Source organism: Manis javanica, chromosome 2 (assembly GCF_040802235.1).
Source record: "Manis javanica isolate MJ-LG chromosome 2, MJ_LKY, whole genome shotgun sequence".
NCBI lineage: Eukaryota > Metazoa > Chordata > Mammalia > Pholidota > Manidae > Manis > Manis javanica.
The window spans coordinates 208,933,782-208,955,010 of NC_133157.1; the positions used below are offsets into that span (position 1 = coordinate 208,933,782).

Consider the following 21,229-nt stretch of genomic DNA (forward strand, 5'->3'; position numbering starts at 1 on the left):
AGAACTGAGTGACCAATCGATACGGAACAATATCCACATTATAGGGGTACCAGAAGAAGAAGAGAGAGAAAAAGGGATAGAAAGTGTCTTTGAAGAAATAATTGCCAAAAACTTCCCCAAGCTGGGGGAGGAAATGGCCTCTCAGACCACAGAAACACACAGAACACCCATGACAAGGGACCCAAGGACGGCAACACCAAGACACATAATAATTAAAATGGCAAAGATCAAAGACAAAGACAAAGTATTAAAGGCAGCCAGAGAGAAAAAAAAGGCCACCTACAAAGGAAAACCCATCAGGCTATCATCAGACTTCTCAACAGAAACCCTACAGGTCAGAAGAGCATGGCATGATATACTTAATGCAATGAAACAGAAGGGCCTCGAACCAAGATTACTGTATCCAGCAAGATTATCATTTAAATATGAAGGAGGGATTAAACAATTCCCAGACAAGCAAAAGTTGAGAGAATTGGCCTCCCACAAACCACCTCTACAGGGCATCTTACAGGGACTGCTCTAGATTGGAGCACACTTAAAAAGAGCACAGAACAAAACACCCAACATATGAAGAAGGGAGGAGGAGGAATAAGAAGGGAGAGAAATAAAGAATCATCAGACCGTGTTTATAATAGCTCGATAAGCGAGTTAAGTTAGACAGTAAGTAAATAAGCTAACCTTGAACCTTTGGTAACCACAAACATAAAGCCTGAAATGGCAATAAGTACATACCTTTCAATAATCTCCCTAAATGAAAATGGTCTGAATGCACCAATCAAAAGACACTGAGAAATAGAATGGATAAAAAGCAAGACCCATCTATATGCTGCTTACAAGAGACTCACCTCAAACCCAAAGACATGCACAGACTTAAAGTCAAGGGATAGAAAAAGATATTTCATGCAAATAACAGAGAGAAAAAAGCAGGTGTTGCAATACGAGTATCAGACAAAATAGACTTCAAAATAAAGTAACAAAAGTTAAAGAAGAACATTACATAATTATAAAGGGTCAGTCCAACAAGAGGATATAACCATTATAAATATATATGCACCCAATACAGGAGTACCAACATATGTGAAACAAATACTAGCAGAATTAAAGCAGGAAATAGAATGCAATGCATTCATTCTGGGAGACTTCAACACACCACTCACTCCAAAGGACAGATCCACCAGACAGAAAATAAGTAAGGACACACAGGCTCTGAACAACACACTAGAACAGATGGACTAATAGACATCTACAGAACTCTACATCCAAAAGCAACAGGATATAAATTCTTCTCAAGTGCACATTGAACATTCTCCAGAATAGATCACATACTAGGCCACAAAAAGAGCCTCAGTAAATTCCAAAAGATTGAAATCTTACCAACCAACTTTTCAGACCACAAAGGCATAAAGCTAGAAATAAACTGTACAAAGAAAGCAAAAAGGCTCAAAAACACATGGAGGCTTAACAACACGCTCCTAAATAATCAATGGATCAATGACCAAATCAAAATGGAGATCCAGCAATTTATGGAAACTAACGACAACAACACAAAGCCCCAACTACTGTGGGATACAGCAAAAGCAGTCTTAAAAGGAAAGTATATAGCAATGCAGGCATATTTAAAGAAAGAAGAACAATCACAAATGAATAGTCTAATGTCACAAATATCGAAAATGGAAAAGAACAAATGAGGCCTAAGGTCAGCAGAAGGAGGGACATAATGAAGATCAGAGAAGAAATAAATAAAATTGAGAAGAATAAAACAATAGCAAAAATCAGTGAAACCAAGAGCTGGTTCTTTGAAGAAATAAAATAGATAAGCCTCTAGCTAGACTTATTAAGAAGAAAAGAGAGTCAACACAAATCAACAGAATCAGAAACGAGAAAGGAAAAATCACGACGGTCCCCACAGAAATACAAAGAATTATTAGAGAGTACTATAAAAACCTATATGCTAACAAGCTGGGAAACCTAGGAGAAATGGACAACTTCCTAGAAAAATACAACCTTCCAAGACTGACCCACAAAGAAACAGAAAATCTAAACAGACCAATTACCAGCAATGAAATTGAAGCAGTAATCAAAAAACTACCAAAGAACAAAACTCCAGGGCCAGATGGATTTACCTCGGAATTTTATCAGACACACAGAGAAGACATAATACCCATTCTCCTTAAAGTGTTCCACAAAATAGAAGAAGAGGGAATACTCCCAAACTCATTCTATGAAGCCAACATCACCCTAATACCAAAACCAGGCAAAGACCCCACCAAAAAAGAAAAGTACAGACCAATATCCCTGATGAACGTAGATGCAAAAATACTCAACAAAATATTAGCAAACCGAAATCAAAAATACATCATAAGGATTGTACACCATGACCAAGTGGGATTCATCCCAGGGATGCAAGGATGGTACATCATTCAAAAATCCATCAACATCATCCACCACATCAACAAAAAGAAATACAAAAACCACATGATCATCTCCATAGATGCTGAAAAAGCATTTGATAAAATTCATCATCCATTCATGATAAAAACTCTCAACAGAATGGGTATAGAGGGCAGGTAACTCAACATAATAAAGGCCATATATGATAAACCCAGAGCCAACATCATACTGAACAGAGAGAAGCTGAAAGCTTTTCCTCTGTGATCGGGAACAAGACAGGGATGCCCACTATCCCCACTGTTATTCAACATAGTACTGGAGGTCCTAGCCATGAAAATTAGACAAAACAAAGAAATACAAGGAATCCAGATTGGTAAAGAAGAAGTCAAACTGTCATTATTTGGAGATGACATGATATTGTACATAAAAAACCCTAAAGGCTCCACTCCGAAACTACTAGAGCTACTATCGGAATTCAGCAAAGTTGCAGGATACAAAATTAACACATAGAAATCTGTGGCTTTCCTATACACTAACAATAAACTAATAGAAAGAGAAATCAGGAAAACAATTCCATTCACAGCAGCATCAAAAAGAATAAAATACCTAGGAATAAACCTAACCAAGGAAGTGAAAGACCTATACCCTGAAAACTACAAGACACTCTTAAGAGAAATTAAAGAGGTCACTAACAAATGGAAACTCATCCCATGCTCTTGGCTAGGAAGAATTAATATCGTCAAAATGGCCATCCTGCCCAAAGCAATATACAGATTTGATGCAATCCCTATCAAATTACCAACAGCTTTCTTCAATGAACTGGAAGAAATAGTTCAAAAATTCATATGGAAACACCAAAGACCCCAAATAGCTAAAGCAATACTGAGAAGGAAGAATAAAGTGGGGGGGATCTCACTCCCCAACTTCAAGTTCTACTACAAAGCCATAGTAATCAAGACAATTTGGTAGTGGCACAAGAACAGAGCCACAGACCAATGGAACAGAATAAAGACTCCAAACATTAACCCAAACATATATGGTCAACTAATATTCAATAAAGGGGCCATGGACATACAATGGGGAAATGACAGTCTCTTCAACAGATGGTGCTGGCAAAACTGGACAGCTACATGTAAGAGAATGAAACTGGATCACTGTCTAACCCCATACACAAAAGTAAATTCGAAATGGATCATAGACTTGAATGTAAGTCATGAAACCATAAAACTCTTAGAAAAAAACATAGGCAAAAATCTCTTGGACATAAACATGAGTGACCTCTTCTTGAACATATCTCCCCAGGCAAGGGAACAAATGCAAAAATGAACAAATGGGACTATATCAAGCTGAAAAGCTTCTGTACGGCAAAGGACACCATCAATAGAACAAAAAGGTATCCTACAGTATGGGAGAATATATTCAAAAATGACAGATCCGATAAAGGGTTGACATCCAAAATATATAAAGAGCTCACGCACCTCAACAAAGAAAAAGCAAATATTACAATTAAAAAATGGGCAGAGGAGCTGAATAGACAGTTCTCTAAAGAAGAAATTCAGATGGCCAACAGACACATGAAAAGAAGCCCCACCTTGCTTGTCATCAGAGAAATGCAAATTAAAACCACAATCAGATATCACCTCACACCAGTAAGGATCACCATCATCGAAAAGACAAACAACAATAAATGTTGGCGAGGTTGTGGGGAAAGGAGAACCCTCCTACACTGCTGGGGGGAATGTAAATTAGTTCAACCATTGTGGAAAGCAGTATGGAGGTGCCTCAAAATGCTCAAAATAAAAATACCATTTGACACAGGAATTCCACTTCTAGGAATTTACCCTAAGAATGCAGCACTCTAGTTTGAAAAAGACAGATGCACCCCTATGTTTATCACTGCACTATTTACAATAGCCAAGATATGGAAGCAACCTAAAAGCCATCAGTAGATGAATGGATAAAGAGGATGTGGTACATATACACAATGGAATATTACTCAGCCATAAGGAAAAAACAAATCCTACCATTTGCAACAACATGGATGGAGCTAGAGGGTATTATGCTCAGTGAAATAAGCCAGGTGGAGAAAGACAAGTACCAAATGATTTCACTCATCTCTGGAGTGTAAGAACAAAGGAAAACTGAAGGAGCAAAACAGCAGCAGAATCACAGAACCCAAGAATGGACTAATAGTTACCAAAGGGAAAAGGACTGGGGAGGATGGGAGGGAAGTGAGGGATAAAGGCAGGGAAAAGGAAAGGAGGCATTACAATTAGCATGTAGAGTGTGTGGGGGCACGGGGAGGGCTGTGCAACACAGAGCAGACAAGTAGTGATTTTACAGCATCTTACTGCAGTGATGGACAGTGATTGTGAAGGGGTATGTGGGGGGGACTTGGTGAAGGGGGGAGCCTAGTAAACATAATGTTCTTCATGTAATTGTAGATTAATGATACCAAAATAAAAAAAATCAAACTGTACAATAAGGTATGCAACCTGATAACCTAATCCTCATACCTAACATGAAGTATTAAGTAATCTTAGTAGCGGTACTACTACTATAAAGCATTCGTGAATGCTTTAGAGTGCCTTCATAGATGTTAAATCTATAACCATAGACATATTCTAGGTGTTTAACAAATACTCATTAAATTTTAGACACAGATACCTCAAAATTAATACCACAGCAGAAACTATTTTAGACCTAATTTAATACAGCAAATATAATATACCTAAACTAACATATATATATATATACAAATTGCCAAATAACCAAAGTGACAACCTTGATAGATTTATTGCTCCCCTTAAACATTGACATAAAAATGAAAAACTGTACTTTGATACAGAAATTGAGGTGAAACATTGATCAAAACTTACTACACAGTAATAAAGAGCAATGCTTACCTATTTCAATACATGTTATCCCCAGAGACCATACATCTACTTTGCTATCATATTGTTCTTCATTCCTGCCTAAAATTATTTCTGGGGCCATCCTAAAACATAAAATGTTACTTAAAGTTATAAAAGAAAAGAAAAGTATACTATTCTTTAAAAATGTAATGACCATCCACATGGAGAATACCTGTGTGAATTCTAGATGATATGTCTGACATAAGAATTCTTATAATGGGAAATAAATGCATTACAGGTTGTGAGGTAAATATTTACCATTGCATACACAGTGTTACACTTATTCTCACCATTTGTCATGATCACGTACCAGCATCCTGGAGGAAAGACTCCCCAGAGCAGGGATGCATTCTGCATCAATTCAAGTTTGCAGATTGTAATATTGTATATCCTTAATGCCAGTGGTTCTCAAACATTTTGGTTTCAGCATCTTATTACAAAAGTCAAAATTTTTATCACTGGCACTTGTTTTCTTGAAGTAAACAAACTCACTACATTTAGCTGAGAAAATATCTGCCATAATAAGCAACAATGAATAAGCAGTTTGTCAGTCTTCTTTGCAAATAGGAGTAGTGTTCTGTGATAAAAGTGGCTAGGACAGCCACTCATAACTAAATAAATCATACAATTATTAACTTTGGAGGCGTCTTGGCTATAAAATGAAACGCTAATTCGCATCTTCAGCTAGACTCTAATGTTCTCACTGGTGCTTTACCTTATACTTCCTTTCTACTTGTTAAGCACAGACAAACAGAACAGTTTCTGACTGCTTAATAAGATTGTCACTAGGCGTATGTGAGTTCCTGTGTGTAAAAATATGTAAATATGTACATAGTGCTGTGTTCCTAATATACCATATACAAATTTCAATTGCCTATAATAGAGGGCTTCTAATGTGTTAAGATGTTGAAGTAAGCTTGGGGAGTCACCAAGTACAACAAAGTTAAAAAGGTAGTTTTGTTTTTAATGCACAACTTTCTAGCTCCTTTCTAGTATCTAATATTGATCACTGAGTTGTAAAGAGGGTGACCATTAAGAAGCATTATTTGTCCAAAGAACCCTTTTTTTTATACAGGGGAAGAGGATTCTATCTAAACTAGGGTTCTACATAAGAAATTTTTGGTCATACAGAACAGTGGTCTTCAAACATTTTATTTTCTTACTTCCAATGAACTCATTTAAAAAATGTATCCGCTTGTACATTTTTGAGTTGGTATCTAAATTTTATAAACTTAATAGTTGAAAAGGATATAATGCACACATATGTATATGTGCTTTACAGATATTTACAACTTGGAGCTGAGGACCTCGCTCATTCCATTCATTAAAAACACTGCTGTATAATAAACTAATTAGCAAACCCAGTCTGCACGGTCATATGAACCATTCAAATCAGAATTATTTTCTGTCAGAAAATGCCAAACTTTATTTCTCATTGTAAATAACATGTTAATGTGTCCTCACAACAAATGTCCCAGTTATAAATGAGATAATTTGTGATTCACTAGAAAAGAAGATGGGTGGAAAGGTAATTGGGGAAAAGAAAGAGCAAGGAGTAAAAGGAACTGAAGAGAGATGACTGCGAAGGCAGAAGGCCCTTTGCCAAAACTTGGTGTCCTAACTCTTCAATATTTCTGATGCTATATATTCTAGATGTTACGTGTTCTCAGATTGTCCCTCTGGGGATGGTTTGAGGCTTTTAATTCTCAGAACAATGCATCACTCTACTCGTCAGGATGGGTGAGAAGCCTTTCTTTAACAAACTGGGCGTTGGGAGATTTGAAAGGTAGGTGGAAAAGAAGATGCTGTAGACCTAAGACACTTCTCAACATATACAGAGAGAGGACATCTATGGAAGTTGAAGATGTGGAAAATAATTCCCTTCAGACTTGCTGACATTAATATGGAATTATTTATGAATAAAATTAGATGATGTCTAGAAGTCGCTTCAGATAACTGGAGGTGGGAGGGAGGGCAAGAAGGTCAAGTACACAGGGCAGCCAGGCCCTGGGGTAGTGCTGTTAGGCTGAGCTGACCGCTGTGTGAGCCTTCGTTATATTTTTGTCTATTTCCCTGTATACTTGAAATTCTCCACAATAAAAAATGAAAACAAAAAGTTGCTAAGCAGCTACCAGTCTTCAGGTACTCTTATACAGAAGATACTAACACACAGTAAGTATAAATCTAAAGAAAATTTCCACTTAGCATTTCTATCTTCTCCCTTCTTAAAGATTTAAATTTTTTCACTCCTACTCTCAATACATGATGTGGATGATAACAGGAAAGAAACATAGAGGGGACAAATAAATCAATAGGAGATCCAAGGGCAGCAATCCAAATCTGTATCTGAAACTACAGTGCTTAGAGTAATATCTAAAGCAGCACTGTATTTCCAGGAGAAACATAAAGCACCTGATAAAAGTACAACCACACACTGCCCATTTCAATTATGAGGATCAATACCAGATAGGACTACGCTTACCAATGCGGCGTCCCCACAAAAGACTTGGCAGAAGAGGCCATGGAAGCAAATCCAAAGTCAGCAAGTTTCACCCGGCCTTCTGGTGTCAGAAGGATATTTCCTGCTTTGATGTCTCTGGGTTTAAGGAACACAGAAAATTATTTTTCTTTCCTTTGTAAGATTATACTGAAAATGATAAAGATCATATAAAAATTTATAATATAGGGAAGGAGAAATCAGAATAATTAAGGCCTTGGATAATCTCTCAGTTGGGATAATGAGAATTAAGATCCAAACTGAGAAATGAGATACACAGAATTCCTATAAGTATATAGTAACAATTTTCTAAAAGAGAAGATAAAATAGCAGCAGAAACAGAAGAAAAAAATTAGGTAATTAATAGCACATACTCGATATTTGAGTGCCTGTTTATTGGTACAAATAATGGTTTTAAAAATTTAGCTGAACATTCTTATATGACTGTAAAATTTCTGAGTATACCTTTAACAATATAATGGAAAAAAAAGAACCTGATGCCCCAAATTTGTTTTTTTTTAATTACTCCTATCATTCCAAATTTTTGCATAGTTCTCCTACCTAAATATGAAATGAAAACTGAAATACATGGGTAAGGTAATATCAATGGTCCCAAATTTACTTTTAAGCTCTTTTCTAAATCAGCAATGTACATGTGAACTAAGAAAATTATAATGGGATTGTATGCCCGATGGGCACCATAACATTCAAAAAGAATTTTTAAAAAATGGAAAGTTCTTTGAAGTTGAGAAGAGCTTAGGTTCTGCTTCCAACTCTTTCATTCTCTTATTTACTATGCATGTGGATTTCTCTTGGACCTTACTATCCTCATCTAAAAAACTGATAACCCATTAATTTACAATGACTCTACTATATAAGTTTACTATGTATTGTCTGGTTGACATAGATAATTTAAAAAATGCTAGCTTCCTTCTAAAAACAGGCAAAACCAATACCAATGCTAAAAATGTAGTTTATGATGGTTTAATCTTTAAATTACTATCCATTATCAAGGATTATCTCAAAAGCATAGAGTGTCAGGTAGCTTTTACTTGTCTCTGTCATGGAATCAATGGAACAAACCCGGCATTAGGAGTCACCAGGAGGACAAAAGGTCTAGGTTTGCTCTAGTCTAATCTATCTTGCTTCATCAGCTTTGAGAAGTGAGTCACAAATTGGGGCATCAGTTTCTTCATCTGTAAAATGAAACAAGTAAGAATACATAATCCCTATCGTCTTTTCCACTTCATAAACTAAACTTTTCTATAATTAAATTTCTATCAAAAATCTATAAAGTGCACATACTTCAGAAAGCCCAGCAGCATGTGTAGAAAAAGATAAAAATTATTCTCAACCAAGAGATCAAATAAATTAGTATATTCATTTTAAGACACAGATACCTAAGAAAATATGAGTTTGTAGAACTCCAGAATACTTTTATTTAGCTAAAACCAACAAAGCTTTCAGGATTAATAAATTCTAGGTCTGATAAATTTGCTTATTAATATATGGTAATTTTTAAAGTACTTACCTATGGATCATGGCACGAGAATGTAAGTAGGCTAATCCCTGAAGAGCACCATGTATAATTGCTGCTATTTCCATTTCTTGTAATGCCATTTCGTGAACTTAAAATAAGATTTTATTTGAAAATAATTATTCTATAGAACATTTTTATTTTAAAATATATATACATATATCTAATGTATGGGCAAATTTCAAAAAACTAACATTTAGCAAGAAGGAATTTTTTGCTTTCCAAGATAATAAACAAAGAAATTGAACTTAATAAGTGTGCAGTTGTGCCTAGTTATTATAGTTCACAGCCAATTTTCCTCTAAGTTAACATTTAACAATTATTTCATGATTATAAAAACAATGAAAGAGAAGCTTTCCCTTTTTATATTCCTACATATCTTCATTCTGAACAGAAGGAACAAATCAAGTTTAATGATAAAGAAGGCAGAAAAATGCCTGTTAAATCATAATGAAAGAAAACTCATCTGTTATACTAAAATGTAGTATTTAATGAAGACACTGTATACCACGCTGAGACTCTAGAAAAGACAAAGGTTTTTACTCTTCCTGGAAAGTTTTAACATTTTTTTAAAAATCTCTTAGTGAGTGAATTCTCATTTTATTATACTAATACTTTTCTTTTCTTAATAAATAAAGGAAACTTACATTCCAGCAAATCTGTAACAGATCCTGAACAATATTCCATTACAAGCTACAGGGGAAAAAATCATAAAAACATTAAAATACACTATTAAAATAAATAGATTCTATATGAGATAAAATTAATTCACCAAGGAGATTGAGAAGATAGTTTGAAGTGAAACAAACTCTAGTTATCAATTACCTTTAAATATAAGTATACATTTTGAAACTTGTCAAATGCATACATGAAGTTAAGCCAATGCTACATTAATCTTTTGTAATGCCAACATATAACTCCTCTGGAAGGAGACCCTATTATCATCTTTGTTTTACAGATGGAGAAACTTGAAAGACAGAGAGGCAGCCTACCCTCTCTGCCACTGTTTTTTCTGTTACCACAGACTCAAATTTAGGAGTACCATCACCATCAAATTAAACCAAACATTACAAATCTAAATAAATCTAAGTTCTGTATACTAAAATGATAATCAGCTGTAGCTTATTAAAAATAAAAGGTCATTCCTGTTTAAAGAAAAATTAGCCTTTCTCTGAAAAGACATAATTACTATGCCTAAACCGTTGTAAGATTACTACCTTACCTTAGTTTCAACAATGGGGCAAAAGTAATTTCCATTTTCTGCAATAAAATGTCCCAATTTTCTAATTTAGTATTATTCAGCCAAAGAATCACAATCAGCTCAGATTTCACCAGGATTCACCACCAATATTCCAACCAAGATCCTTGTGGTTAAATAGCTTACATTTATGTCAAAAATAAATGCTGATTTTCATCCTTTGATAGAATTGTTCTCAACAAATGTTTGATAAAGCATTTGAAGAATGATACCGCTATCATACATCAGAACATTTTCCCGTGCACGTAACGGTCAGCTGAATCTCTGTAGTCAACTCCAAAAGTTCTCTTATCTTTTACTGCATATGAGTTTCAGGAAAAGCTGCTCCTCTTTTCTCAGTATAAACTAACATTTCAAGGTGTTTGTGCATGGCTTTACTCAACTATTTTGAGACATTTTTGAATTAATTATAAACTAAACCTACTAAAATTACAGCAAGGGGAGAGCAGATACCTACCCATGCTCTCTGCTCACGTAAATAGCAGCCTTTGTATTCTACAATGTTGGGATGTTTTAATGTTCGTAGGCACCTGACTTCCTTAATAATATCCTGCCATCTCTGTGGGGAGAAAAAAAAGAATAAAGGAAAGAATTAGGAACAGTTGCCTTTCCTTAGAAAACTATATAAGTACAAAAGTAATTATTAGATTAAGAAGTGAACAAGAACATACAATTTTGCTTTATTTGTAACATTTAAATTTCAAACTAATTTATTTTAAGGAAATTACATTCATATAGTTTACAACTCAATAACATAAAATTCATTCCAGGTAGGACACATTTTTATTTTTATAAAATTTATTATCAATGAGTCTTATAAAAATCTGACAACCACACACCAAGCCTGTTGAAAACTATATACTATATTGAGTGGTTTTTCTTCAAAAGTTCAACCTCCCTCTTCTTTTTTGCAGCTTTATTGTTGTGTAATTCACATACCTTAAAGTTCAGCTGTTGTGTTTTTGGCTTATATTGTCTACCAAATGTTATGTTTTTTCTGCTGCTTAAACTAAAATCAAGTAATTACCTAAATTCCTAAATGCACATATTCTAAAATGCTAGTGAACACTTAGGTTATAACAGAGGGAAGTTCACAGAAAAACCAAGCAGCATGGAAACATTTTCCTACAGGATTTCCCGAAGAGCCTTCCCATTGACGCCTACTAGTAAGTAACAGATAAACCTTCAGCAATAAAAGCTACTCTATGACAACTTCAGAAACTTAGGCCATATCCTAAGTAGGGTGACTTGTCAGAAGCAATCAGGGAACTGAAAATACAGGTGCTTGGGTCCATACCCAGAGACTCTAGAGGCTTAGTGGATGTGGGATGGGAACTTGGAATCTGTTTTTTGTTCTTGTTTCAGTTTTTCCAAGCTTTACTGCTGACTTGTATCATATTTCTAAAGGTAGGGGAACTAGAATACAGAACTTTAAAAAATGTTTTGCACTAGAATTTAAGATCCTGTATCTCCTATGTTTTTTATAAACCCTCAAGAAAATAGAGCAAGATATTCACAGTGTAAAATGTGTAAGCTGTAAGATGCTAACTTCAGAAAGTGTTTTATGGGCTTTACATTTCAAATTTGAGTGCTCTGGGAGGCAAACTCTCAAAACAAAACCAAGCTAAAACCTGTATTCTTCAATGTAAAAAAAACTTCCAGGAAGGACACAATATTACATGAGAGAAGATGATGCCCTAGGTGAAACTTTTTGTTCTAGGCATGACTAATTAACAGACTCCAGCACAAGTCTGCTATGAAAGCTGGTTTTAATGTTATACTGTAGAATGGCAAATAAAATTCAACTTGTAAAAAACGGAGGTTTTTTAGGGGTTTTAGAAACTATTAAGAGATTTTTCGGTATCGACATAATGGAACAGTGATCAATCACAACAGTGTTATCATACCCATAAGTATGATTATCACAAAAAACAACATTTACCACAAAACGGAGATTACAGAAATGTAGAAAGCCAAAACCTTTAAAAATTTAAGACTGATCTAGCAATTCTACCTCTGGGCACATACCCGAAAGTTTAAAAGCGGAACTCAAAGAAATACTTGTATACCGATGTGCATAGCAGCATTATTCACAGTAACCAAGGGGTAGAAGCAACTAAGTGTCCATTTACAGTTGGTAGATGGACAAAATGTGGTGTTTTTACACACACACACACACACGGGATTATTCAGCTATAAAAAGAAAGGTAATTCTGACACACTACAACATAGATGAACTTTGAGGACACTATATTAAGTGAAACAAGCCAGTCACAAAAGGACAAATAGTGCATAATTTCAATTACATGAGATACCTAAAGTAGTCAAATTGATAGAGACAGAAAGTGGAGAGGTGATTTCCAAGGGCTGCGGGGAGGAGGGAATGAGGTGTTATTGTTTGATGGGTGTAGAATATCACTTTTGCAAAATGAAAGAATTCTGGAGATGAATGGTGGTGATGGTTGCACAGCAATGTGAATGTCCTTAACACCACTGAACTTACACTTAAAGTGGTTAATATGGTAAATTTGTTTTGTGTACTTTACCACAATTAAAAATAAATAAATTTTTTAAAGATTAAAGAAAGACAAAGAGAACAGACTTAGCAAGTAATTTTATAAATTTATGCTATTAAGGAAGGACTAATCAGAACACTGATGAACTAAAGTATCAGTAATTTTATTTTTCAGATTATTACCCACTGCCTTATTTTTCAGATTAGATATATTGCTGCCGATGATTATTTGAAACAGCCATTAAATAATTTCTCAACCATTAAAAATTTATATCCAGTATACTTACTGTCAATGTACCTTATTCTAATTTACTTTCTCAGACATGATAATCCCTCTATTATAGAATAATCTTCTAAACAATTTAAAAAATTAAACTCGTGTCAGCAGCACATATCTAAAAAATTTAAAAGTAAGGGACACAGTTGGGAGGTTTCTGGGATGTCAGGAATGTTGTTTATGGCTCTAGGTACAGGTTAAATGGGCACATTGAGTCTGTGGAAGAAAATTCACTGAGATAAACCTTAGTATTTGTATATTTTTCAACATTTTTTGAAAAAATTTCCACCTATCCCCAATTAAAAATGGTATAGCTCTCTTTAACATGCCAATACAAACATATATATTTTACCTACCTCCATAGCCCACTTTCCACTATAAGGTATTCTCTTGATAGCCACCACGTCAGAGGTGTGCACATCTCGTGCCTAAAAAAGACAGAAGACCACTGTAAAAGTTAACATTTATAAACTACCATGTCCAAAAAGATACCAAAACTGATTTTAAAGAACATTGAAAACATAAGTAAATGGATAGCAAAAAGCGTATCAAATTGTCAAGGAGCTCGTACTTTAGAAATAAAAATAATGCATGTTTATCTTTGAATCAGCTAGTTGAGAGGAAAAATATAGAAATTTGAATAGAACTATAAACAAACAAAAAATGACTAGTACAAGTCTATGCTAGGCCTGTAAATGTCAAAATTTCAATGAAATGGACAATTCTCTAGGAAAGAACTACTAAAATTGATCTAGAGAAGAAAATTTGAGTAAAACAGAGGTGGAAGATTGAAAAGAATAGCAATTGTCTTTAAAATTGTTGTGAGTGGAGCAGTTTCACCAGGGGAACTTCCCAGGATAAAAGGGGAGAAAAAGGAAAGCTACCCCATTATCTGTAAGGAGGCAGTCTAACCCAACAACTAAACCCTCACAAGCAGCGCAAAATAGAAAGTTAGGTACCAATCTGACTTATAAATGTAGACAAGGGAACTCTAAATAAAATTTTAAAACCAAATATTACCGGGCATTAAAAGAATATTTCATTTGGATAAAATATATTACCACAGAAATGCAAAATTTTGATACAGGAAAACATTTCATAATTTGCCATATTTTTTTACAAATCAAAGGGGAAAAATATATACTTATACATATAAATGCTTAATAAATGCTGAAAATGTAGAAAGAGCCCAACTCTAAATGTATTTAATGCAGGGAAGACCAAACTCTTAGAAAACCCACATGGGAAAGGTAATTCCTCAACATGATAAATCATGTCTATTGTAAACAACTATTAACTAGATTTAAGACAAGACAGCTAAAATGCTATCACCATTACTATTTACCACTGCTGTGGAATTTTGATAAAAATATAAAAGCATAACAGAAACATAAAAGTTAACTCTTTAAAAAGAAGAGCCAAATTCTCATTATGTGTTTAAAAAAAGATGATATATAAAGAAGGCACAAGAGGATAGCTGCAAAACATTTCATATGAGTTCAGTAAGAAGGGTTAATCATCTCTAGTCATCTGTGGAAGAATTCATCTTCAATTCAGTCTTTAATGAATTCCCAAAGATAAAATGTTTTAAAATTAGATTATGGTGATGGCTACAAAAATCTAACTTACTAAAAATCTATGAAATGCACACTTAAAATTGGTGAACTGAGAGTATGTAACTTAAATCTAAAAAAAGCTGTTAAAAAATTAGACAAGCAGGTATGTAAATTATACCTAAATAGAGTTCCTTAAAATATATATATATATAGATACATATTCTTTTAAGTGGGTCCTTGGAACAACTAATGACCTTCCAATTTCAATTACTAGCAGACTGGCTAAGGAAAACGTGAACTGCCTAACATAATGGGTGAAGTGGATCTATCTGCATAAGATCTTGAATATGAATTTATTTTTCCAAAATGTTCTCTACTCATCAATTTGTGAGCCCCTTGATTTCACTAAATGGGTCTAACCAGCTACATTCTTTTCTAACAGTTTTAATGAGATATAATTTACATAGCACACATTTCACCCACTTGAATGTGTGTAATTCTATAGCTTTTAGTACACTGACAGATGCATGGCAATACCGATCGATATGATAGATATATGCAATTTACCGATAACTACAATTTTAGAACTTTCATCACCTTAAAGAGAAACTCCAAATTGTTTCATTTAAAAATGGTTAAAATGGTAAATTTTATATTATGTGTACCTTACCTCAAATTTTTTCCCCATTAAAAAAAAAAGAAAAAAGAAACGCCACACCCCTTAGCTATCACTCTCCTATCCCTATTCCTCACCCCTTCAGCCCTAAGGAACAACTAATCTACTTTCTGTGTCTCTGGAGATGTGCCCATTCTGTACACTTTGGAACCATATAACATATGGTCTTTTGTGACTGGTTTCTTTCACTTAGTATAATGTTTTCAAGGTTTGAGACCAGTGAATGTTGAGCATCTTTTTATGTCCTTTTTGGCCATTTGTACATCTTTGGAGAAATGTCAATTCAGATTCTTTGCCCATTTAAAAATTGGGTTGCCTTTTTTTATTGAGTTGTAAGAGTTCTTTATATATTCTAGACACAAGTCCCTTAGCAGACATATGATTTACAAATAATTTCTCCTATTCTATTGTTGTCTTTTCAGTTTTGAAGCATAGAAGTTTTACATTTTGATCAAATCCAATAACTATGCTGTTCTTTTGTTCATTTCTAAGAATCCTTTGACAAAACCAAGGTCATGCAGTTTTACCCTAAGAGTTTTATAATTTTAATGTTCACATATGGTATGAGGTAAGGGTCCAATTTCATTCTTCTGCTAAAGAGCTGCATTTCTAACTAGCACAAAATAAAGTTCAAAAGAGGGTAGGTATACTAAATGCAGTGCGGTCACCTGGAGTAGATTCCAGAACAGAAAAGAGCACAAAGACTGGGAAAATCTAAATAAAGTGTATTGTTTAGTTAATAGTATCAGTGTATCAATGTTGATTTCTTAGTTTTGATAAAGGTTCTGTGGTTATGAAACTTGTAAACTTTAAAGGATCTGGGAGATTATAGGGTAAACTCAATTATTATTGCAAAATCTGCAGCTCTAGTATTACTTTAAAATAGTAAGTTAAAGTGACTGTAATTTATTAAAATCCAAGCTCATTAGTAATGATGATTACATTAAAATTAAATCAGATTAAAATGAGATTATTTTTGCCTATCACACACACACACACAAAAAAACAGAAAAATATTTAATGTCCACAGTCATGTTTCTCTGTCCCTTCAGGATTACGAGTTGTACTTACCTATCATGTCTCCTTCATCTCCTCTAATCTGGAAGAATTTCCTCAACTCTTCCTTGTCTTTTATGACACTGGCATTTTTTGAGACTACACAGCAGTACTTACCTTACTAAATTTGTGTTTGTCTGAAGCTTCTTCAAGATTAGATTCTGGTTACATATCTCTGGCTGAAATACTACATGAGTAATATTGTGTCCTTTTCAGGGTATCATATCTGGATGCATACAATGTCTGTTCATCACTGGTTACAAATTTTCATCACCCATTCAGGGTGTTTGACTGTTTCTTTCCAATGTATATAGTTATAATCACTGTTTTCTACCTTGTATCTAACAAGCAATCTGTGGAGAGATACTTTTAAACTATATAAATATTCTGCTCATCAAACTTTCCCCCTAGTTTTAGCAACCACTGAAGATTCTAGCCCCAAACAATCTTTGCAATGATAATTTCAAAATGCTGGTTTTTCCCAACTCTACCATTCCCTTCACATTTATCAGTCAGCATTCTATTATAAAGAAAAGCCCTCCCTTTCTAACTATCTATCCATCCTATATCTGTCATGGAAATTAGGAATTCCTATTTTATTCAATGGGTTATAATCAATAGATGTCTATATTGATGCTCAAATTGTTCCAGATGGGGCCAGTGGGAGCATCTTCAAGCTGGTTCTAGCATCCTCTTGAAAGGTCCTATTTTTCATTTTAAAAGCATGTTTTACATTTCTGGTTCAAGTTATTCTAAAGCTTATCTTTTATGATCCTTGTCCCCACAGTAGAATGAACCATTACTGCAAGAGCTCTTGATCCATGTAGTGAGGAATCCAAGATCTGAGTGCTAAGTGTGCTGCTTGCTACTAAGATATCAACGCAACTAGAATCTTACAGAAGAGAGAGCTAGGAAATATATATGTCATGTAATTAGTTCATGTTAATGCCACAAATTCCTATCCAATACCTATCTAGTCCCACGTGGTTCTTCCTTACATTTGCCAATTTCCTATTTCTATCATTCTTTTCAGTTAGGATCTGAGTCCAAAATGACATCAAAAGTATTCACTGCTCAATCTTTTAACACACAGTTTCAGAACTGTCACACCCATACCAATATGAAACAAGTTTATGGAGAAGAGTTCAAGATTTGGTTGCAGTTTCCTTTTCCTGACCAGACAGAGGGTATACAGCTAAAATACTGTGTATGAAAGTTACTCATATTAGTTTTGGTTTTTACTCCAATGTGGTTATAGCCCAAATACAGTTGGATTCATTGTTCCTGCTTGCCTATTAATGACTCCCCCATACATAATGACAATCTTAACTTTCAAATATACTAATTATTTATTATCAAAAGAGGTAAAACAAGTTATCATTCTATCCTCTTTCTACTTCTTTCTATTCCCCACAACTATCACCATTCTGTATCTTGAGTTGTTGGTTGTATGGCATATAACTTGTCTAATTTCATCAAACTATACATTTAATATATCTGTATTTACTGTATATAAATTATACTTAATAAGTCAACTAAAAAATACTACTGACACACATTGAATGGCTACATGACAGGGATTTTTTCAACAGGGTTCTCTTATTGGGCCCATTTCTAAGAGGCTGTATATTTTTTTCCTTTTTTATTCTATATTTCTCTCCAGAGTAGTATTAAGGAGAACAATGGGAGAAGCTTACATTCAGACAAAACTGTAACACAGAAAAAAGGTTGTTTATGAAAATACCTGTTTTCTGAGTGCCTCTTCCCTTATTCTGTGTCCAATCCAGAAATCAAACAAACATAACCTACATCACACACACACACACATAAAACATGCGTAGACAAAAAGATTCTGCAAGGATGTTTATCTAAATGTTAACAGCAGCCGTCTTTGGGTAGGAAAATTGCAGAGGGAGTTTCTACTACCTTATTTTTACCTCTGATTTACAAATGAGAATTAAGTGAAAAGTTCAAACTGTTAAGAATTTGGAACACATTTTCTCTTTTATTCTTAAGGTACCCATTAAAATGAAAAAGCTAAATCTGTAATACTACCAAAATATTAAACATCTATACAAAACTTGTTGCTGAGAAAAAAAAGCATTCTTAATAGGAAGAAATAATGAATGAATAATAATGAAATGTGTGTATGGGACTTTACATAAGTCAGTGTTTTGCAATATTTGATTCAATAACAATGTAAGTCATAAAACTGCTAAAGTAGTATAGACAACATGGAAATTAAAGCCGAATATCTTTCCCTTTTTTTCAATAATCTAAGAAGCTCAATAAATAAAATGATCTCTTTTTATATACACCTAATGCAAGTGACTGTAAAACAGACTATTGCCTATGTCTTTTGGTATTACTGATTTTTACTCTGCCAGGACTGGATATTAAATAAATGCTGGTCACTGACATTAAGCCTTTAACACTTACAAAGAACACTGCTCCAAAGCCTCCCTGGCCAACTTTTATGAGATCTGTGAAGCGCTTCTCTGGATCTTCTTTGGAGAAGAGTTTTGCAATCTCAGGGTCCTTCAGGGTCTGTGCTTGGATAGTTGAGGACATCCTGCTGGGCAATCAGCTGGCTGATTCTAATTTTATGCTGCTCTCCCAATCCTTGGGAAATCGGAATGAACGAAGCCACATTGGCATAAACAATTGTAGAGAAAGAAAAAAGAAAAAAACAAAAGCAAAAGTTGCTAAGAATAATTAGTATATCATTTTCTGACTGCATATATAAAATTATCTTAGATGTGGAATTTCACTGAAAAAGTGTTGCCTACTAGTGCAGGACTCTTAAACCCAGCTCATCATCACAATCACCTGCGCTGGTTAAAAAAAAAAGATTCCCACTATACATAGTATGTAAATACATACTATATATACACTTCTAAAAATTAGATCAATCGTCATGTACTGTGTCAGTACTTAAAGATTTATCTATGATGCAATAAGCTCATCAGCAAAAGAGATAATACAGTAGGAAGACCATTAAAAACAGGCCCAACAACTCAAAATGTACCCATTATATGTTTCTAACAACAGGAAGATTCCCATCTATTAATGACCTTCAAAGGCAAGAAAATAGGTAATAGATTTAATTCAGAAAGATTTCTTTCCCTTTCAGATACCACATGGCAGTGCTTAATCAAGTCTAACACAGACATTCCTAAGAAAAATGCAAATAGAGAAAATAATGAATTTACCATAGATAGATAAATGTTTCCTCCATAACCTGATTCATATTAACATATGGCCTAATCAAATCTGCTTTATTATGTACGTAGATACACTACAGAACTCCCTGGTGGTTCTGGTATCAGTTCCTTTGTATCAGATTACCAAATTTCAAAAATGGCTGCTATAAATGAGAGGCTTCAGAACCTGGTTCTAGAATGACACTGCCTAGATAGGAATCCTGACAACAATTATTTACCAACTATGAACTTAGGTAGCCTCATTTTCCAAGTCTATGAAATGAAAGAAATAACCTACCGTGAGGGTTAAATGAGTTAATAAATGTTAAGTGTAGACTAGTACAGTAAGCAGTACATTAAGTGTTAGTTGACACATCCTCCTTCAATTTACCAATTAAAATTTAAAACTCCAAAAATTGATTTCATTAAACTCATAAGGGAAAATAAAGCCCTAGCCAGTTTTTTCCATGCCCAAAGCATATTTTTTTAATTTTTGAACGTTTTTAATTTTAATAATTAAAAAAAATTTTTAAACGACAGAGAATTTTTTAAGCCTGTCTCATTTTTACTGGTCAACTGAACCAATTATAATGTTTGTTATTAAATATCTAACTACATAAAACACATTTACATATCTTTTGCAGTTCCCTAAATTAATAGTACATTGCACTAAAAATTCAAATTACTAGTTTGTATTCCTTTTCTAACATTTTTCAAGGCTGCACCATATTCTTCACTTTTACCAATCACACTGCTCTGGAAGTTAGTTCCCTGGAACAATGCTTCAATTACAATTCTTCCAACAATATGTGACCACAGAAAAGTCATCTAACTTATCACTCCTAAAATGAGGAGATTGAACTAAATTCTATATAAAGTGTACCTATTCAATTTATACACCTGTGAAAAACAAAAAGCCTTCTATGTACTTAAGAATTTATTTAAGAACTATGAATTATCAAATTATAGTACCTTTATTACAAGCATGACTTTACGTAAAATTTTGTAAAAATTTTGAAAAGAAAGAAAAAAACATTACAAAAAATGAATACATCCTTAGAAACTTGTGGGACAGTATCAAATTGTCTAAATTTCACATTAAGGTGTTATATAAAGGAAAAGAAAATTTTATTTTTTTAGAAAAAGAATTCTTACTAAAAGCAGAAAAAATCCCAGATTTGACAAAAACATAAATTTAGAGATTGAAGATACTCAGCAAGCCCCAAAAGGAGCAAATTCAAAGAGTTTAGGCCTAATAAGGTCAAAACTAAAAATCAATAACAAACAGTAACGTCTGATAAGTCCTAAATATGTCATAATGCTAAAAAGCAAAGATAAGCTAAAATTT

General features: G+C 33.9%; 1 protein-coding gene across 1 annotated transcript in view; it reads right to left on the reverse strand.

The window, feature by feature from the left end:
* LOC140845710 (serine/threonine-protein kinase TAO1-like) overlaps positions 1–20,347 on the reverse strand; it is a 56,379-nt gene extending 36,032 nt beyond the window's left edge. Inside the window, exons 1-6 of the mRNA XM_073220533.1 lie at positions 19,118–20,347; positions 13,747–13,818; positions 11,056–11,157; positions 9,988–10,033; positions 9,335–9,431; positions 7,789–7,902 (exon numbers count right to left, since the gene is read on the reverse strand). Of these exons, the coding sequence (XP_073076634.1) occupies positions 7,789–7,902; positions 9,335–9,431; positions 9,988–10,033; positions 11,056–11,157; positions 13,747–13,818; positions 19,118–19,249 (563 nt within the window). The 5' untranslated portion in view covers positions 19,250–20,347. The remainder of the gene's footprint in view (positions 1–7,788; positions 7,903–9,334; positions 9,432–9,987; positions 10,034–11,055; positions 11,158–13,746; positions 13,819–19,117) is intronic.
* Positions 20,348–21,229: the final 882 nt, after the last annotated feature.